This window comes from Haliotis rufescens, unplaced genomic scaffold (genome assembly GCF_023055435.1).
Source record: "Haliotis rufescens isolate VD_foot unplaced genomic scaffold, xgHalRufe1.0.p SCAF_37, whole genome shotgun sequence".
In the NCBI taxonomy this organism is placed as follows: domain Eukaryota; kingdom Metazoa; phylum Mollusca; class Gastropoda; order Lepetellida; family Haliotidae; genus Haliotis; species Haliotis rufescens.
This window is the reverse complement of record NW_025964079.1, coordinates 292,402-311,747: the sequence shown is the minus strand read 5'-3', so window position 1 is coordinate 311,747 and position 19,346 is coordinate 292,402. Positions and strand designations below refer to the sequence as shown.

General features: G+C 40.1%; 1 protein-coding gene across 2 annotated transcripts in view; it reads left to right on the top strand.

Moving 5' to 3' along the window:
- Positions 1–7,102: 7,102 nt before the first annotated feature.
- The window catches only part of LOC124140444 (late secretory pathway protein AVL9 homolog), a 38,266-nt gene continuing 26,022 nt past the window's right edge, over positions 7,103–19,346 (top strand). Inside the window, exons 1-4 of one of the 2 annotated variants that reach the window (XM_046508002.2) lie at positions 7,103–7,289; positions 11,722–11,842; positions 15,370–15,455; positions 17,699–17,770. In XM_046508002.2, coding sequence (XP_046363958.2) covers positions 7,209–7,289; positions 11,722–11,842; positions 15,370–15,455; positions 17,699–17,770 — 360 coding nt within the window. In that variant the 5' untranslated portion in view covers positions 7,103–7,208. The remainder of the gene's footprint in view (positions 7,290–11,721; positions 11,843–15,369; positions 15,456–17,698; positions 17,771–19,346) is intronic. The other variant, XM_046508001.2, reaches the window with a different exon arrangement.

Genomic DNA, 19,346 nt, shown 5'->3' with positions numbered 1-19,346 from the left:
ACTCTTCCCACACAACATGTACACCTGAAGCTGGAGACTCCTCCCATACAACATGTACACCTGAAGCTGGAGACTCTTCCCACACAACATGTACACCTGAAGCTGGAGACTCTTCCCACACAACATGTACACCTGAAGCTGGAGACTCCTCCCATACAACATGTACACCTGAAGCTGGAGACTCTTCCCACACAACATGTACACCTGAAGCTGAAGACCCTTCCCACACAATATGTACAACTGAAGCTGGAGACCCTTCCCACACAACATGTACACCTGAAGCTGGAGACTCCTCCCATACAACATGTACACCTGATGGTCCAGTCTCCTCCAACACCTGAAACTCGAGACTCCTCCCACACAACAATTACACATGAAACCTCTACAGTCCTCCCACACACCATGTACACCTGAAGCTCCAAACTCCTCCCACATCTGAAGCTCCCAGACTCCTCCCACTCCTGAAGCTCCAGACTCCTCCCACTCCTGAAGCTCCAGATTCCTCCCACACCTGAAGCTCAAGACTCCTCCCACACATGAAGTTTCAGACTCCTCCCACACCTGAAGCTCCCAGACTCCTCCCACTCCTGAAGCTCAAGACTCCTCCCACTCCTGAAGCTCCAGATTCCTCCCACATCTGAAGCTCAAGACTCCTCCCACACCTGAAGCTCCAGACTCCTCCCACACAATTACACATGAAACCTCTATTGTCCTCCCACACAAGCTGTACACCTGAACCTCCAGACTCCTCCCAAATCTGAAGCTCCAGACTCCTCCCGTACCTGATTTCTTCTTGCGCCGAACTGACACAAAGCAGCGTCAATCCCTACTCAGTCATAGTTCTGCTCATAACTGTGTACTGTGTAAATGCGGCGCCATGTGCACGTCACCTGTTGCGAGATACTCATTGATATATGATGCATGTAGCATCGCCTATGATACCCGTATCAAATACATCACCATGGAATAACCATTTCTTGTTTGTGTTATTTTTAGTCACCATCAAACATGTGTGATTACTTTCTTTTGCCCGGCAGTATATGTTCTGAAGTACCCGAAACCAAAATTGTATAGAATTTTAAAAACCTTACAGTATTTGGCAATTAACATTTGCCAAAGTCTGTCTGCCATATCAGTATACAATATAACAAGAACATCTTATGTTCCACTGGCTGTGATACCCCTTGTGGTCAAGACAAGCCACGCCCTTGAGTGTATTTAGTGTCATCAACTTCATGATTAACACGTAGTTTGTTGTTAAGTATCAAGAAAAATGTCGTTTGTTTGAACTGGTATTCAGCACTTTGTGAATGGGGATGTTTTAATGTTTTGTTTTTGAGATTCGCCGCGCCGCTGTCGCTCCACTTTCCTTTTTGAAACCACACGGAGCTTGGACATTTCGTTGATATCATTTCATGTGTATCTACGTTTTGGAACATTCCCCAGTCATGTCAATGGTCAAGGTCATCCTCCGAATTATAGATTGATGAAAATCAATGTCACATTCCACTAAAATGCTTTTCTGTCGACTTTGTTTAAGTTATATGCATATGGTGATTATATTGTTTGACTACTTAAGTATGACAAGTGATGACAATCTTGTAATATCACTGGTAGGTCACTGTCACCTATTTTTAATTGTTCATTTTTCGTTGTTACGTTTCATTCCACAAAGGACATTTGATTCATATGCTGGATTGCCATTTGAAATATTCATGAAATACATGTAACTGATATTGACGTTCAGATTTACTTTCTAAGTCATGCACTCAAAAACTGTTTAGTGTTCGTGATAACTCAAGTGTTCACTGTGATTGGCACATGTCATCCTTTGGGATGGGGGGGGGGGGGGGGGGGGGGGGGGGGGCATTGAAGTGGCCAGGTTTTGAGAGACCATAATTGAAGTTCAAAGTCGCTGGAATTGTCATTCCGAAGGTATTGTGATGCTTCTTTGTGTACTGCACAAACTCTCTATGTTTGTCCGAGATGTTTGTAAGAGCATGAACCCATGATTTCATCTCAAAATAATCAAGGATGCGATTATATCCATTATATTCACTATACATATCAGTGGGTGTGCAATTTACAATGAAATCATTCAATATCACCCCTCCACTGCAGTCCAGGGTATGACGTAGGTAACGGAATAAGCCGAGTGGATCCGAATCCAAAGGTGCAAAGGTGCAAGTGATCTTATGATATACCATCTGTCAATCCGTTGTCCATCCGTCCGCAACATGCAAACTTCACTCCGATTCGATACCATTAATGATGCTGATGTACCAAATGTGGTCGTACGGGAAAGTTTGTTACAATAACATTATATTGATTTGTGCATGAGGGTAATTTGGATGTTACGTCAATGTCTTGCTGCCCTCACTCGACAAGCAGATCACATTTATTGAGCACTAACTTATTGTCATGAAATACATTTAGTGCCAACACGCGTTCTTACGTTTTGGCTAAACATTTGACTGCTTATATCTGGCACATGGACATATGATGCGTAACAATGACATGACTCAAAAATTATATTTTGACAATTGTTACATTGTCCTTTTAGCTGCATTCCATATGCCCGAAAGCCAGTTGCATGGATCTTCATGTAACCAAGCTGTCTGTAATGTGACAAATAAAAATGATCTGAAAGTGAAATATGCTGTGGTTTTTGTTGTTTCTGGTTTCGGGGCCAAATGTAGTCTGCGTGAAGAGTCCGTCGTCCATTTGCCATTAGCAACAGCAGGTCGGGGTGGACAATGTCATGAGCATGGCGAGCTCTTGGACAACTGGATAACAGCTGGTTTGTCCTGAGGGCAAAAAAGTGATCACTTGACCGAATAATTTCATCTCAGATTCCATCCACCTCATCTGCCTGACTGAAGTGTTTGTTTGTTTGTTTGTTGTTTAACGCAACACTCAGCAATATTCCAGCTATATGACGGCGGTGTGTAAATAATTGAGTCACGACAAGACGATCCAGTGATTGACATCATGAGCATCTATCTATGAAAATGGGATACGATGGCATGCATCAACCAAGTCAGCGAATCTGACCATCCGATCCCGTTAGGCGCCTCTAACGACAAGCATAAGTTTCTGAAAAACACATTTAACCCGGATCATCACGGGTTCTGACTGAAGTAAAGCTATTAGTTAAAAAACAAGGATAGGGAATATATAGGCCAAATATCCTTATTAGCAAAGAGTTTAGGATGCAACCCCCCAAATATACCACGTCCTTATATCTAACTGGGTTATAAAAGCACAATATGCATACATATGATTTGTTGAAATATAACTTAAACACTTACTGCTAAATAAATATCTCTGCAAGATGAAATTATTCAAGAAACATCTGCTGGAAGCAGAGCCCAAAGAACGATTCCGATCATCATACCACAAGCATGGAATTTTTAGAATTTATGGAATCGGGGTGTGTGGGAGATTTCGGGCGGTTCCTTACAGTATTTTACAAACCATTGGGCAAAATAAATATATCAAATATAAGACAGATATATTATACACTAGGCATAAAAGAAAGCTTTACCAAAACCAAATTAGTTGCTTCATTAACGCTGTTTGAATGTTGAACAGACTACCGTATTAACGCTGTTTCAGTGTTGAATACAGACCGCTACTATAAAGCTGTCACTGCTTACAACGGACTACCGTATTAACGCTGTTTCAGTGTTGAATACAGACCGCTACTATAAAGCTGTCACTCCTTACAACGGACTACCGTATTAACGCTGCTTCAGTGTTGAATACAGACCGCTACTATAAAGCTGTCCCTGCTTACAACAGACTACCGTATTAACGCTGCTTCAGTGTTGAATACAGACCGCTACTATAAAGCTGTCACTCCTTACAACGGACTACCGTATTAACGCTGCTTCAGTGTTGAATACAGACCGCTACTATAAAGCTGTCCCTGCTTACAACAGACTGCCGTTTTAATGCTGTTTCAGTGTTGAAGACAGACTGCTACTATAAAGCTGCCCCTGCTTACAACAGACTACCGTATTAACGCTGTTTCAGTGTTGAATACAGACCGCTACTATAAAGCTGTCACTGCTTAAAACAGACTACCGTATTAACGCTGTTTCAGTGTTGAATACAGACCGCTACTATAAAGCTGTCACTGCTTACAATAGACTACCGTATTAACGCTGCTTCAGTGTTGAATACATACCGCTTCTATAAAGCTGTCACTCCTTACAACAGACTACCGTATTAACGCTGTTTCAGTGTTTAATACAGACCGCTACTATAAAGCTGTCACTCCTTACAACAGACTACCGCATTAACGCTGTTTCAGAGTTGAATACAGACCGCTAATATAAAGCTGTCACTTCTTACAACAGACTACCGCATTAACGCTGTTTCAGTGTTGAATACAGACCGCTAATATAAAGCTGTCACTGCTTACAACAGACTACCGTATTAACGCTGTTTTAGTGTTGAATACAGACGGCTAATATAAAGCTGTCCCTGCTTACAACAGACTACCGTATTAACGCTGTTTCAGTGTTGAATACAGATCGCCACTATAAAGCTGCCCCTGCTTACAACAGACTGCCGTTTTAATGCTGTTTTAGTGTTGAAGACAGACTGCTACTATAAAGCTGCCCCTGCTTACAACAGACTACCGTATTAACGCTGTTTTAGTGTTGAAGACAGACCGCAACTATAAAAAAGCTGTCACTGCTTACAACAGACTACCGTATTAACGCTGCTTCAGTGTTGAATACAGACCGCAACTATAAAGCTGCCCCTGCTTACAACAGACTACCGTATTAACGCTGTTTTAGTGTTGACTACAGACCGCTACAATAAAGCTGTCACTGCTTAAAACAGACTACCGTATTAACGCTGTTTCAGTGTTGAATACAGACCGCTACTATAAAGCTGTCACTGCTTACAACGGACTACCGTATTAACGCTGTTTCAGTGTTGAATACATACCGCTTCTATAAAGCTGTCACTCCTTACAACAGACTACCGTATTAACGCTGTTTCAGTGTTTAATACAGACCGCTACTATAAAGCTGTCACTCCTTACAACAGACTACCGCATTAACGCTGTTTTAGTGTTGAATACAGACCGCTAAAAAAAGATGTCCCTGCTTACAACAGACTACCGTATTAACGCTGTTTTAGTGTTGAATACAGACCGCTACTATAAAGCTGTCCCTGCTTACAACAGACTACCGTATTTACGATGTTTCAGTGTTGAATACAGATCGCCACTATAAAGCTGTCACTGCTTACAACAGACTACCGTATTAACGCTGTTTGAGTGTTGACTACAGACCGCTACTATAAAGCTGTCACTGCTTAAAACAGACTACCGTATTAAATTTGTTTCAGTGTTGAATACAGACCGCTACTATAAAGCTGTCACTGCTTACAACGGACTACCGTATTAACGCTGTTTCAGTGTTGAATACATACCGCTTCTATAAAGCTGTCACTCCTTACAACAGACTACCGTATTAACGCTGTTTCAGTGTTTAATACAGACCGCTACTATAAAGCTGTCACTCCTTACAACAGACTACCGCATTAACGCTGTTTTAGTGTTGAATACAGACCGCTAAAAAAAGATGTCCCTGCTTACAACAGACTACCGTATTAACGCTGTTTTAGTGTTGACTACAGACCGCTACTATAAAGCTGTCACTGCTTAAAACAGACTACCGTATTAACGCTGTTTCAGTGTTGAATACAGACCGCTACTATAAAGCTGTCACTGCTTCCAACAGACTACCGTATTAACGCTGTTTCAGTGTTGAATACAGACCGCTACTATAAAGCTGTCCCTGCTTACAACAGACTACCGTATTAACGCTGTTTCAGTGTTGAATACAGACCGCTACTATAAAGATGTCCCTGCTTACAACAGACTACCGTATTAACGCTGTTTCAGTGTTGAATACAGACCGCTACTATAAAGCTGTCACTTCTTACAACAGACTACCGTATTAACGCTGTTTCAGTGTTGAATACAGACCGCTACTATAAAGCTGTCACTGCTTACAACAGACTACCGCATTAACGCTGTGTCAGTGTTGAATACAGACTACTATAAAGCTGTCCCTGCTTACAACAGACTACCGTATTAACGCTGTTTCAGTGTCGAATACAGACCGCTAATATAAAGCTGTCACTGCTTACAACAGACTACCGTATTAACTTTGTTTCAGTGTTGAATACAGACCGCTACTATAAAGTTGTCCCTGCTTACAACAGACTACCGTATTAACTTTGTTTCAGTGTTGAATACAGACCGCTACTATAAAGCTGTCACTTCTTACAACAGACTACCGTATTAACGCTGTTTCAGTGTTGAATACAGACCGCTACTATAAAGCTGTCACTTCTTACAACAGACTACGGTATTCCCCTGAAGCCTGTTGTACAGCCGACTCACTGACTAATTCTTCTCGTACCACACGCAACCCTATGAAATCTGGCCATGTGACTTTATTACGCTTATTGTGTTTTGGTTTGTATGACGTGCAAATCTGTGGGCTATCTTTTATGAAGAGAAAATTTTTTTGGACTCGGACTGTGTCTGCAGTCTTGTGGTATCGCTGGCTCAATGTAAAAAATACAACAGAATTCATGAGAAATTGTCAATCAATCCTATTTCATAGGTTGAGCTCAACTTATGTCATATGACTCACACGTATTTCACTGATAACAGGGCATGTGAAGAGAGATATAGAGACCGGCTTTATATTTTTAGCTTTACCTTATTACTTTGAATACAATGTAAAAATACCACCGAGTTTCAGAAAAAATAAGTATTATATGCCAATGTTTAAAAAATAATATGATTTGAGCAGGTCTAGATAAATTCAAATCCCTGACCAATCTAAAAAGAGTGCATAAAACATGTTTCATGTCCATTGTTTCAAACAGGGCAAATTCCTAATTACCATAAAGAAGACATCATGCATTGATATGGAATACAACACGCACACAACCATTTGTTTGAGTGGTATGCAAAATGTGTTTTTCACGTTGCGTTGTCTCCCCTTATGAACTGTAAAGTTATTTCTGATTGGATAAGCTTTTCACCATAAACCAATGAACTGAAGTGTATGTTGTTTTCCATTGCAGTATCAACACGTTCCCCAAGTTCATGGGGGTGGAAGTTAGCTAAAATGTTGCAAAAATCTATATATTGACGCATCTGAAATATGGCAGATTCAAAGGTTGCAGAAGACAGCCCTATTTTGCATGTTGTAGTCATTGGATTTCATCACAAAAAAGGATGTCAGGTAGAATTGTTTTCCTCTTTGCGGAACAGGCGTCGTTTGACAGCCATCATGTAAATAGTGGAATCATGGATTACAAGTATGAACGTATGCATGTTTTGCCTGAAATAATGCAAAAAATTACGCACATGTCATGCTTGTTTTGTCAAAGTGCGTGTCATGTGCAAGACTTTAATTGATGATACACAGCCCAGACTACCTCTGAATCAGCTGTGAATGCCCATGCAAACCAACAAATCATTGACTGATCGAGACCAAGATTAACAGCTAGTCAGCTGAAAACAAGGTTTACGGTGAACACGAGGTATACTAAGGGCTGTCAATGGTAATATTGATTTTTTTTCATATTTTATGTAATTCAACACAGTCAACAATGGCTAGACTCTATATCATGTGTATTCTCCAGTAAGTGGGGGTGTGGCCTCTGAAGACTGAGTATTGACCAGTGTAAACCCAAACATGGACCCTACATCTTGGTAGTAGTATGATGGGCAACAATGCAGTTTACCAGGCGCAGCCGAGCTCTTCCATACAGTCAATTACCTCGCTATAGTGCTACGGCTGTCTCGCTATACCGTTACTGTGCCTCACGCTAAGGTGATTCTCGCCCTACGATCCAACACCCATTTTCGGTCTTAGGGAAACTTAAACATCTTTACGATCCAACACCCGTTTTCGGTCTTAGGGAAACTTGCACGTCTTTACAATGCAACACCCCTTTTCGATCTTAGGGAAACTTACACGTCTTTACGATCCAACACCCCTTTTCGGTCTTAGGGTTAGCTTGCTTTGGGCAAGGGTTAGCCATAAATTCTTACCTTTTCAAGCGTTAATCCAGTTAATCCGATTGGTCGGTCATGTTGAAATAAACAATGGCGGGTGTGGTTTCAAGAAAAGATTAATGGGAGAGCAGACAGTGACGTCAGACGCTTGCGCAATTCATTGTTTTCTGAATTACGCATGCTTGTTAATGGGGTGCTAATGACCCGTTAAATGAGCACTGAAAATATGTGATAGCGCCTGTGGTCCAGTGGTAGAGCGTCGGCTGATTGTCTTTAACGCATTAATTAGCCAAGCTGGTGAGCCGGCGAAAAGCGTTCAACAGCGCTAACAGCCCCAACAGCGCTAATTTGATCTGAAAAAGTGCGCCTGGTAAAGTGCGCCTGGTAAAGTGCACTACTCCCATATGATGATTGCATACCTACTAAGTTTGATTTACATAAATGTATATTATATCCTTAATAAGTAAGCAAAAACTGAAGTTTAGTTGGAGTAGCTATATAGTCTTCACATACTTAAAAGGGAAACAACACTTCAAGTTTGAAAGCATTGAAATATGGATCGGCTTTTTCTTTGCGGATTCTAAATTTGCTTATTATGGACTATAAGTTTGACTGGTTTGACTCGTGTTCGGAACTATTCTCGCTGCGCTAAACGACATCTTTCAGAGGCTCAAAGAAATAGAAGCCGTTTATCATAACAAAGGTATACAATAAGGAGCTGCAGCCAAACTGACATGTGTTTTTGTTTCTGATTAATGCATACATGATTTGAAAGGGTGAAGCTTTTGTTCAACATCATATTATGAACAATAAAAAGCTAAATGTAGTATCCCTTCAGAGCATTCAAGTAAATGAACAGGTGATAACAAACTTGATCAATAAAAATATGAAATTTGAGATAAATTATCACTTAAAATGATGATTTACCATTTAAATTGTATTTTCTGATTTGCTAGGCATTGTTTTTGTATGCAGAAATATAGGTTACCATGTGTATTTTCACGTAAACTTTGTGGGAACAGAGACCATATAATAGATTATAATCTATAAAATGGTCTCTTGTGGAAGTAGCTATCAGCTGTATAGACCATTTCGACCAATCAACTGGTGATAAAATACATATAATATAGTACATTTATATATGTATTGCTATTGCTGGATATGTTTTACGTATGTAACTATTTGATCAATCTCCGCTGAGCAAATGAATTAAAACAAAATACAAATATGGTAATAACAACTGACAAAAGTTAATACTTATAATATTGGGCAGTTACATTGTTTGAGGAATGTATCCGTCAATATCCTCATATAGAATCATTATCCCACGCAGCTGAAACTGTACAGAGAAACTTCTCAGAAGTCACATGTCTTGTAACAATGTAATGATTTAAAGTATGTATTGTGTATTGCGATATTATTATCTTGTTCGTCTCTCAACTGAGCACCTAAGAATGTTTCAGGTCAAGTCTCATTGATCCGCTGATTTGGTTGGTTGGTTGGTTTGTTGTTTTACGCTATACTCAGCAATATTGCAGCTATATGACGTCGGTCTGTAAATAATCTAGTCTGGACGAGACAATCCAGTGATTAATATCATGAGCATCGATCCACGCAATTAGGATTCTTTACTAAGAAAGTGTTGTTCCAAACATAACATTTGTTACATTTGACCTCTTTCTAAATGGCAATTGTGTGTTCATAGCTTTCGCATGAGAGACATGCCAATTTACACTCGTCAGGGGTACACAAAGTACGTGATCTAAACTAATAGTTGTCAGACTTTCATTTTTGTGGAAGCCTTGGTGGCTGAGTGGGTTATGTCGCTGACTTTGTGTGCTGGCGATTAGGTGCCTCACTCTGGCAGTGTGGGTTCGAATCCCGAATGGGACTCAATCCCCAAAAGTACTAGAATCTGTACTTTACTTAGAAAGTGTTATCCCAAATGTAACATTTGTTACATGTACATGTAATACATTCACCACATCACACAGAGCTCCAGATAAGCTTTTGGTGTTGTGGGTATTTTACCCATGCATTTTAAAATCATTGGGTATCTGTAATTCTATCTGGGTATTCAAATTTCTGTTACCCACTAGTTTTTACACATGTGGGTATTTAAGTTAAATATTTAAAAACACTATTCATCTAGTCCCTGCAAACTGGTGTTGTGTGGGTTTGAGAGCTTTATAGGACTCAAAAATACCACGATACTTCCACACGAAAGTGTGATGGCAAATGATCATGATGTGACTGTCATCGTGGAGTTTGGCAAGGTTGACGGAATGCCCGTTTATAATTTCAAAATAAGTTGCTGATTTGCCAATCGAATACGCAGGGTTACTTCACAGTATTTTGATGATACGCACAAATTTTATTTTTGTAGCGCATCTGTAATGTTCGTTGCGTATTTGATACGCTTGGATTATATTTTACTGCGTATTTCTGCATTTCTGATGCGTATTTCACGCAGATACGCAGCTTATCTGGAGCTTTGATCACACCTGTATTTATTACCCATGCTAAGATTGAATAATTACCCCAGACACAAGAAATGCCAAATGTGAGCCACTGATTGCTATATATACTTGACAGCCTCAGTGGCTGGGGTGAACATTATTGAGTTATTTTGCATAGTCTTTGTCTGGTAGGTTTGAGTGGTTCTGCCACTAATTATACCTGTAATAAAGTCATTAACTGAGTTTCAAATGAATAACAACAAATACACAGGTGTAGGGTTTGATCATGACACATGGATGACAAGAAGGGAGTAGTATTTGTTGTAGAATATGCACCCTACTGTGCTATAATAACACCATCAGTCAGTATGGACATCTTGATTACCTATTTGCTTGTGCCACAATAGCCAACACCTTGTCATCACTACACCTCGAGTTTACTAATTAATTGAATCCTCTCCTGTTGATTCTGTTGGTACATTCAACCCACCTTGTTTTGCGTGAACATGTCATGATTAACCATGTTAACAAGAGGCGGTGAGGTGAAATAGGGTTTAGTGTGTATTTGTGCGTGCATGCGTGCGTGATATTTTAATTTGAAGTTTACACGATATATGGCTCTTCCCTTCAACGGGAGATTGGTCACATGGCCCCAAAATTAATGTTCATAAGCGTAAGAACAACACAATTTGACGTTTTTCACAAGACCATGTTTTTGAAATAAAATAAACCCTGATGTACTACTTCAACATTCCTGGAAGAACACCAGGGAATTCCCTAGCACGAATATATACAGAAGCGTTCTTTCTGATTATTTAGACCCTTTAATCTTGAACTCAGCGTTTTTGGGTACATTGTGAAACGTCAGAGAGTTTAACTGCACGATCGTTCACGAATATCTTCGCTACAACCCATCCTAGTGAACAAAACAAGGAAACACACATCCAAACTATTGTAATATCGACTCGATCTGTGTCTCAGCTGACAGTGATAGTCTACAGCAATCTATGAATTTACCTTAGTGTCTATTTGACACATCCTAAATCGAAATGAACAAAATATACTGCAGTTAACTGGTGCATCAATAGGTAATTTCATCCATCAAGAGTTGCATTCTAAATTTACAACACTGATGGGTGTGAGGATTGTGAGTGTGCTACTTCCAACTGACAGATGTGATATGTCTTTGGGCAGGTGGAGTATTCCTACCCGCCACTGATACCGGGGAATGCAGTCGACAGCCATGATGTCCCTGACAAGTGGAGGCACCTGCCATCCCTGGCCCTTCCTGATGGGGCTCACAACTATGTTAAAGGTAGAACACATGATTGGATGTTTGTTTGTTTGTTTGTTGTTTAACGCCGCACTAAGCAATATTCCAGCTATCCAGCGGTCTGTAAATAATTGAGCCTTGACCAGGCAATACATTGATTGACATCATGAGCATCGATCCACGCATCTGGGATACAATGATATGCATCAACCAAGTCAGCGAGCCTGACCACCTGATCCCGTTAGTCACCTCTTACGACAAGCATAGTCACCTTTTACGTCAAGCATGGGTTACTGAAGACCTCTTCTACCCCAGATCTTCACGGGTCAGAACATTTGAACAAATATTGGCCAGATTGCAATATACCGGATACCCTCCATCATCTATATCTCAGGGGCTACAGACCTACACTAACCCCTGTATCAATTCCCATGCTTCTTGCAATCTCAAATTATCTTCCCTTCAGAGCTCCAGATAAGCTGCGTATCTGCGTAAAATATGCATCAGAAATGCAGAAATACGTGGTAAAATGATATCCAAGCGTATTAAATACGCAACGAACATTACAGATACGCTACAAAAATAAAACTTGTGTGTATCATCAAAATTTTGTGAAGTAACCCTGCGTATTCGATTGGCAAATCAGCAACTTATTTTGAAATTATAAACGGGCATTCCGTCAACCTTGCCAAACTCCACGATGACAGTTACATCATGATCATTTGCCATCACACTCTCTTGTGGAAGTATCGTGGTATTTTTGAGTCCTATAAAGCTCTCGGGACTAGAGCTAGGACTAAATGAATAGTGTTTTTAAATATTTAACTTAAATACCCACATGTGTAAAAACCAGTGGGTAACAGAAATTTGAATACCCAGATAGAATTACAGATACCCAATGATTTTAAAATGCATGGGAAAAATACCCACAACACAAAAAGCTTATCTGGAGCTCTGTCCCTTGGTTTTCATCAACCAGTTTGCTTTGCTACGCTGCTCTGTTTAACGGACCAATCAGAATGCATGTTACAAACCAGCCTCAATGTTGGGATAGCGACATCAACAACATGACGGCCAGTCAACATTGACAATCTGACTGACATGCAAAAGAAAGCCCTAAAAAATCTTTTTGGTGGAAAGAATGTCTGTATGTCCATTAAAAGTGGCAGTGGCTTTGGTTTCTGGGCAATACGAGTTACTAACCTCACCATGTCCTTCTTCCTTATAGCAACGTTTGATTGGTCGGTTAAAATGTTGATGAAAATCAAGGGCGGGTAATTCGAGATTGCGAGAACCACATCTATGGATCCAGGGGCTAGTGTAGGTTACACATTCATTAAACTATTATTCTGTTGGTAAAAAAATCATTGTATTGCTTCAGGTGAACGAAACAATGCGATAACAACCTTTGTGAATGAAAATGTGTAATTTGCGAATACACATCACTAGACATGATGATTTACCTTTTCAGTTGTATTTCTTGTCATGCTAGGCATTGTTTTATCATGTGTATATGCAGGTGTAGCAGGGTGTGGAGTCATCCCACAGATGACATCCTTACCTTGTCAGCTTGCTGACAGGGTTAACCTCTTTGGTAATGTGGACAAGGCGTCCGACCTCGGATTAGAAGGTCCGTGGTTCGAATCCCATCACGGGACTCGGAAATTTTATGGCCACTACATTGGCGCCCAACGTGGGGCTGAGCACGTTCATATTAAATTTGAGCACAATAAGCCTCAGTACCCTACTATGCGGCCCCGGACGTGCCTTCTGTTGACGGGGGAGTGTGTAGCAGGGCGTGGAGTCATCCCACAGATGACATCCTTACCTTGTCAGCTTGCTGACGGGGTTAACTTCTTTGGTCATGTGGACAAGGCGTCCGATCTCGGATCAGGTCCATGGTTCGAATCCCATCACGGGACTCGGAAATTTTATAGCCGCTACACAGGGATTAGGATAACTGTGTTTATTTTCTCATAAACTCAGCTTGAAATAGCAATCAGCAGTACCCATGTCTCCTCCCAATCTACCGGTGACTAAGTTACAACATACCCAATAACATAACGGAAATGAATTTTGATGCAATAATCAGAAAAAATAGTATCTGAAACTAGTATTTTGACAGGATATAATCTGATATCATGTTATCTTAATTGCAAGTTTTGCTATGTATATTTAAAATGATAATAACCATAACCAGAGTAGCACTTTGGTATACTCTTTTTATGTATGGAATAAATTGACCAGTCCAATGCAAAACCAATGCAAAACCAATATGTTGGCACATAACAGTCAAACTAAATCAAATTCACTTTTAACGAGTCAAAGTATGGCAGTTGTGATATGTTCAGCGGTAGAAACTAACAGTTTCAGTCCACTAGTCCTTATAATGATAACATATAGCAAAACCCTTAAAAATGGCAAATTTCTACTAGTCCTCATGATACCTTTACTATTGGGCAGTTTGGCCAGTACTACAGGACTAGTGCCAATTTCTAGCCCTGATTATATGTGTCCATTCTCTGTCAACTGAAGTTCGTTTCAAGGTGTCAGTGGTGGTAATATGTTCGTGGTTGCTGTGACTATTGTGAGTTGATGCTGTCAAGGTATGTGGTAAAGTGGACCCTAGGGAACAGGGTAAACGGAAGTAAGTATCGGAGGGACACACAATTTGGCCAAAATTTATGTAAGCATTGAATGAAATATTGAATTAGATTATTAAAATAGGTCCAGGTATACAATGAACAACTTTCGTCATTACCAGATAGTGTAACAACAGGATTAACATGAGAAGGCCAATATGGATTTGTTATTCTATTGATCATCGCGAGAAGATGTAGGTAGGTTGTGGTCCGGCCTATGTTCCAGACATACCATTTTGATACAGATTTCAAGGATCAAGTTATGCATTGGCTTATCTATGAGATCGGCGTATCTACGATCATATACAGTAATGCTATGCATAGACATCTTTAGTCCATCCAAAATATAACTCCATAATTTCAGCTTAGGTCGGCAAGGGTGGAAACAGATAACTGGTTGAGCAGTTGAGTTTTTACTTGACGGTTTCTTTTTTAATTGGTTTATTACATTTTTCATTGGGTAACCAATATCTTTTTCCCTCATCTATTCATCTCTCTTTGGGTTTTTTCCCAAAGATTTTTAAAAAAATGAAATAATGTTTCAGATATAACGGCTCTAAATATAGGCAGATGATAGGATTGACCCGGAAAGTAAATTAGCTCGTAATTGTGTTTCTGATATTAGCTCCATTGTACGCATGCTGAAAAAGCTTCATTAGGTATTTACGCGTGCTGTTGTTATACATTTGAGTTTTTCATTTAGTACATGCATTTCTGTACACAAGTTAGTACAAAGTAATTGGGTTTTGAGGGGGTATTTGACACTAATACGCAGCTTATCTGTAGCTCGGCTATAATAGTTCAGGGGAAACTATACATTATTGCATTACGCATGGGGGTAGAGCAAACTTTATTTTGTTAATTCATTATTCAACTGACTCAGTTGTCTTTCTTTACTTACTTAACTTTTTTTGTGATTCCTTTCAGATACAGTATTTTTCCACCTTCCTTCACAAGATGGTGGACGCAAGACAGTGTACTGTGTGTCCTGCTACAGACAGATGGATGCCAAGGTAGGCCTGTACTTCTTGTGTTGATAAGGACTGTACTAGTTCGTCTGGGATCTCTGTGGGATAGGTCCCTTGCCACGGGGAGAATAGACCGCTGTGGAGATGGTGGGCAGAATAGATCGCTGTTGGTATGGTGGGTAGATTATATCGATTAGGGGAGAGTATGTAAAGAATAGATCCCTGTGGAGATGACGTAAAGAATAGATCCCTGTGGAGATGAAGGAAAAAATAGATCCCTGTGAAGATGACGTAAAGAATAGATCCCTGTGGAGATGATGTAAAGAATAGATCCCTGTGAAGATGACGTAAAGAATAGATCCCTGTGGAGATGACGTAAAGAATAGATCCCTGTGGAGATGAAGGAAAGAATAGATGCCTGTGAAGATGATGTAAAGAATAGATCCCTGTGGAGATGACGTAAAGAATAGATCCCTGTGAAGATGACGTAAAGAATAGATCCCTTTGGAGATAACGTAAAGAATAGATCCCTGTGGAGATGAAGGAAAGAATAGATGCCTGTGAAGATGACGTAAAGAATAGATCGCTGTGAAGATGACGTAAAGAATAGATCCCTTTGAAGATGACGTAAAGAATAGATCCCTGTGGAGATGACGTAAAGAATAGATCCCTGTGAAGATGACGTAAAGAATAGATCCCTGTGAAGATGACATAAAGAATAGATCCCTGTGAAGATGACGTAAAGAATAGATCCCTGTGAAGATGACATAAAGAATAGATCCCAGTGAAGATGATGTAAAGAATAGATCCCTGTGAAGATGACGTAAAGAATAGATCCCTGTGGAGATGACATAAAGAATAGATCCCTGTGAAGATGATGTAAAGAATAGATCCCTGTGGAGATGATGTAAAGAATAGATCCCTGTGAAGATGACATAAAGAATAGATCCCTGTGGAGATGATGTAAAGAATAGATCCCTGTGAAGATGACGTAAAGAATAGCTCCCCGTGGAGATGACGTAAAGAATAGATCCCTGTGGAGATGACGTAAAGAATAGATCCCTGTGGAGATGATGTAAAGAATAGATCCCTGTGGAGATGACGTAAAGAATAGATCCCTGTGGAGATGATGTAAAGAATAGATCCCTGTGGAGATGACATAAAGAATAGATCCCTGTGGAGATAATGTAAAGAATAGATCCCTGTGGAGATGATGTAAAGAATAGATCCCTGTGGAGATGATGTAAAGAATAGATCCCTGTGAAGATGATGTAAAGAATAGATCCCTGTGAAGATGAAGGAAAGAATAGATCCCTGTGAAGATGAACGAAAGAATAGATCCCTGTGGAGATGAAGGAAAGAATACATCCCTGTGAAGATGAAGGAAAGAATAGATGCCTGTGAAGATGATGTAAAGAATAGATCCCTGTGGAGATGAAGGAAAGAATAGATCCCTGTGGAGATGAAGGAAAGAATAGATGCCTGTGAAGATGATGTAAAGAATAGATCCCTGTGGAGATGAAGGAAAGAATAGATCCCTGTGGAGATGATGTAAAGAATAGATCCCTGTGGAGATGATGTAAAGAATAGATCCCTGTGGAGATGATGTAAAGAATAGATGCCTGTTAAGATGAAGGAAAGAATAGATCCCTGTGGAGATGAAGGAAAGAATAGATCCCTGTGGAGATGATGTAAAGAATAGATCCCTGTGGAGATGATGTAAAGAATAGATCCCTGTGGAGATGATGTAAAGAATAGATCCCTGTGAAGATGATGTAAAGAATAGATCCCTGTGAAGATGAAGGAAAGAATAGATCCCTGTGGAGATGAAGGAAAGAATAGATTGCTGTGGAGTCGTTGGGTAGAATAGATCGCTGTTGGTATGATGGTTAGATTATATCTATTAGGGGAGAGTGCGTAGAATAGATCCCTGTGGAGATGACATAAAGAATAGATCCCTGTGGAGAAAACGTAAAGAATAGATCCCTGTAAAGATGAGGAAAAGAATAGATTGCTGTGGAGATTGTGGGCAGAGTAGATCGCTGTGGAGTTGATTGGTAGATTATATCTATTAGGGGAGAGTACGTAGAATAGATCGTTGTGGAGATGCAGGTTAGAATAGATCCCTGTGAAGATGAAGGAAAGAATAGATCTCTATGGAGATTTTGGATAGAATAGACTCTGGTGGTTAAAATTAAAACAAGGACCCCTTGACTTACATGTATATATTCGCCCACTGACAAGTGTGTTTGTATTGTGTTTGTACCTGCTGTTGTTGATCTGTACAGGACCTGATCAACAGGACAGCGGATGTGACTCGCAGCACGGTCCAGAAGAGTGTGTGTGTCCTCAGCAGGCTGGTAGGTAGTGCTGGTGATCTACTTGTTCCACTTGAGTTTGGAGGTACACACTAGTGTTAACATTGATGCCTCTATTAACGCAAATGAATATTAAAAAAAATATGTCAAAACAATGAAAATAATAACCTCCCTGTGGGCTGATTAAGGCAATGCAATATTCCATCTGTTTGTGTTTGTTCCTAGCCTCTGTATGGACTGACCAAGGCAATGCAATATTCCATGTGTTGTGTTTGTTCGTAGCCTCTGTATGGACTGATCAAGGCAATGTAATCTCCATCTGTTTGTGTTTGTTTGTAGCCTCTGTATGGACTGATCAAGGCAATGTAATCTCCATCTGTTTGTGTTTGTTCGTAGCCTCTGTATGGACTGATCAAGGCAATGTAATATTCCATGTGTTGTGTTTGTTTGTAGCCTCTGTATGGACTGATCAAGGCAATGTAATCTCCATCTGTTTGTGTTTGTTCGTAGCCTCTGTATGGACTGATCAAGGCAATGTAATATTCCATGTGTTGTGTTTGTTCGTAGCCTCTGTATGGACTGATCAAGGCAATGCAATATTCCATGTGTTGTGTTTGTTCATAGCCTCTGTATGGACTGATCAAGGCAATGTAATATTCCATGTGATGTGTTTGTTCGTAGCCTCTGTATGAACTGATCAAGGTAAAGCAATATTCCATGTGTTGTGTTTGTTCATAGCCTCTGTATGGACTGATCAAGGCAATGCAATATTCCATCTGTTTGTGTTTGTTCGTAGCCTCTGTATGGACTGATCAAGGCAATGTAATATTCCATCTGTTTGTGTTTGTTCATAGCCTCTGTATGAACTGATCAAGGCAATGTAATATTCCATCTGTTTGTGTTTGTTCGTAGCCTCTGTATGGACTGATCAAGGCAATACAATATTCCATGTGTTGTGTTTGTTCATAGCCTCTGTATGAACTGATCGAGGTAAAGCAATATTCCATGTGATGTGTTTGTTCATAGCCTCTGTATGAACTGATCAAGGCAATGTAATATTCCATCTGTTTGTGTTTGTTCATAGCTTCTGTATGGACTGATCAAGGCAATGCAATATTCCATGTGTTGTGTTTGTTCGTAGCCTCTGTATGGACTGACCAAGGCAATGCAATATTCCATCTGTTGTGTTTGTTCATAGCCTCTGTATGGACTGACCAAGGCAATGTAATCTCCATCTGTTTATGTTTGTTCATAGCCTCTGCATGGACTGATCATGGCAATGCAATATTCCATGTGATGTGTTTGTTCATAGCCTCTGTATGGACTGATCAAGGCAATGTAATATTCCATCTGTTGTGTTTGTTCATAGCCTCTGTATGGACTGACCAAGGCAATGCAATATTCCATCTGTTGTGTTTGTTCATAGCCTCTGTATGGACTGACCAAGGCAATGCAATATTCCATGTGTTGTGTTTGTTCATAGCCTCTGTATGAACTGATCAAGGCAATGCAATATTCCATCTGTTTGTGTTTGTTCGTAGCCTCTGTATGGACTGATCAAGGCAATGCAATATTCCATCTGTTTGTGTTTGTTCCTAGCCTCTTTATGGACTGACCA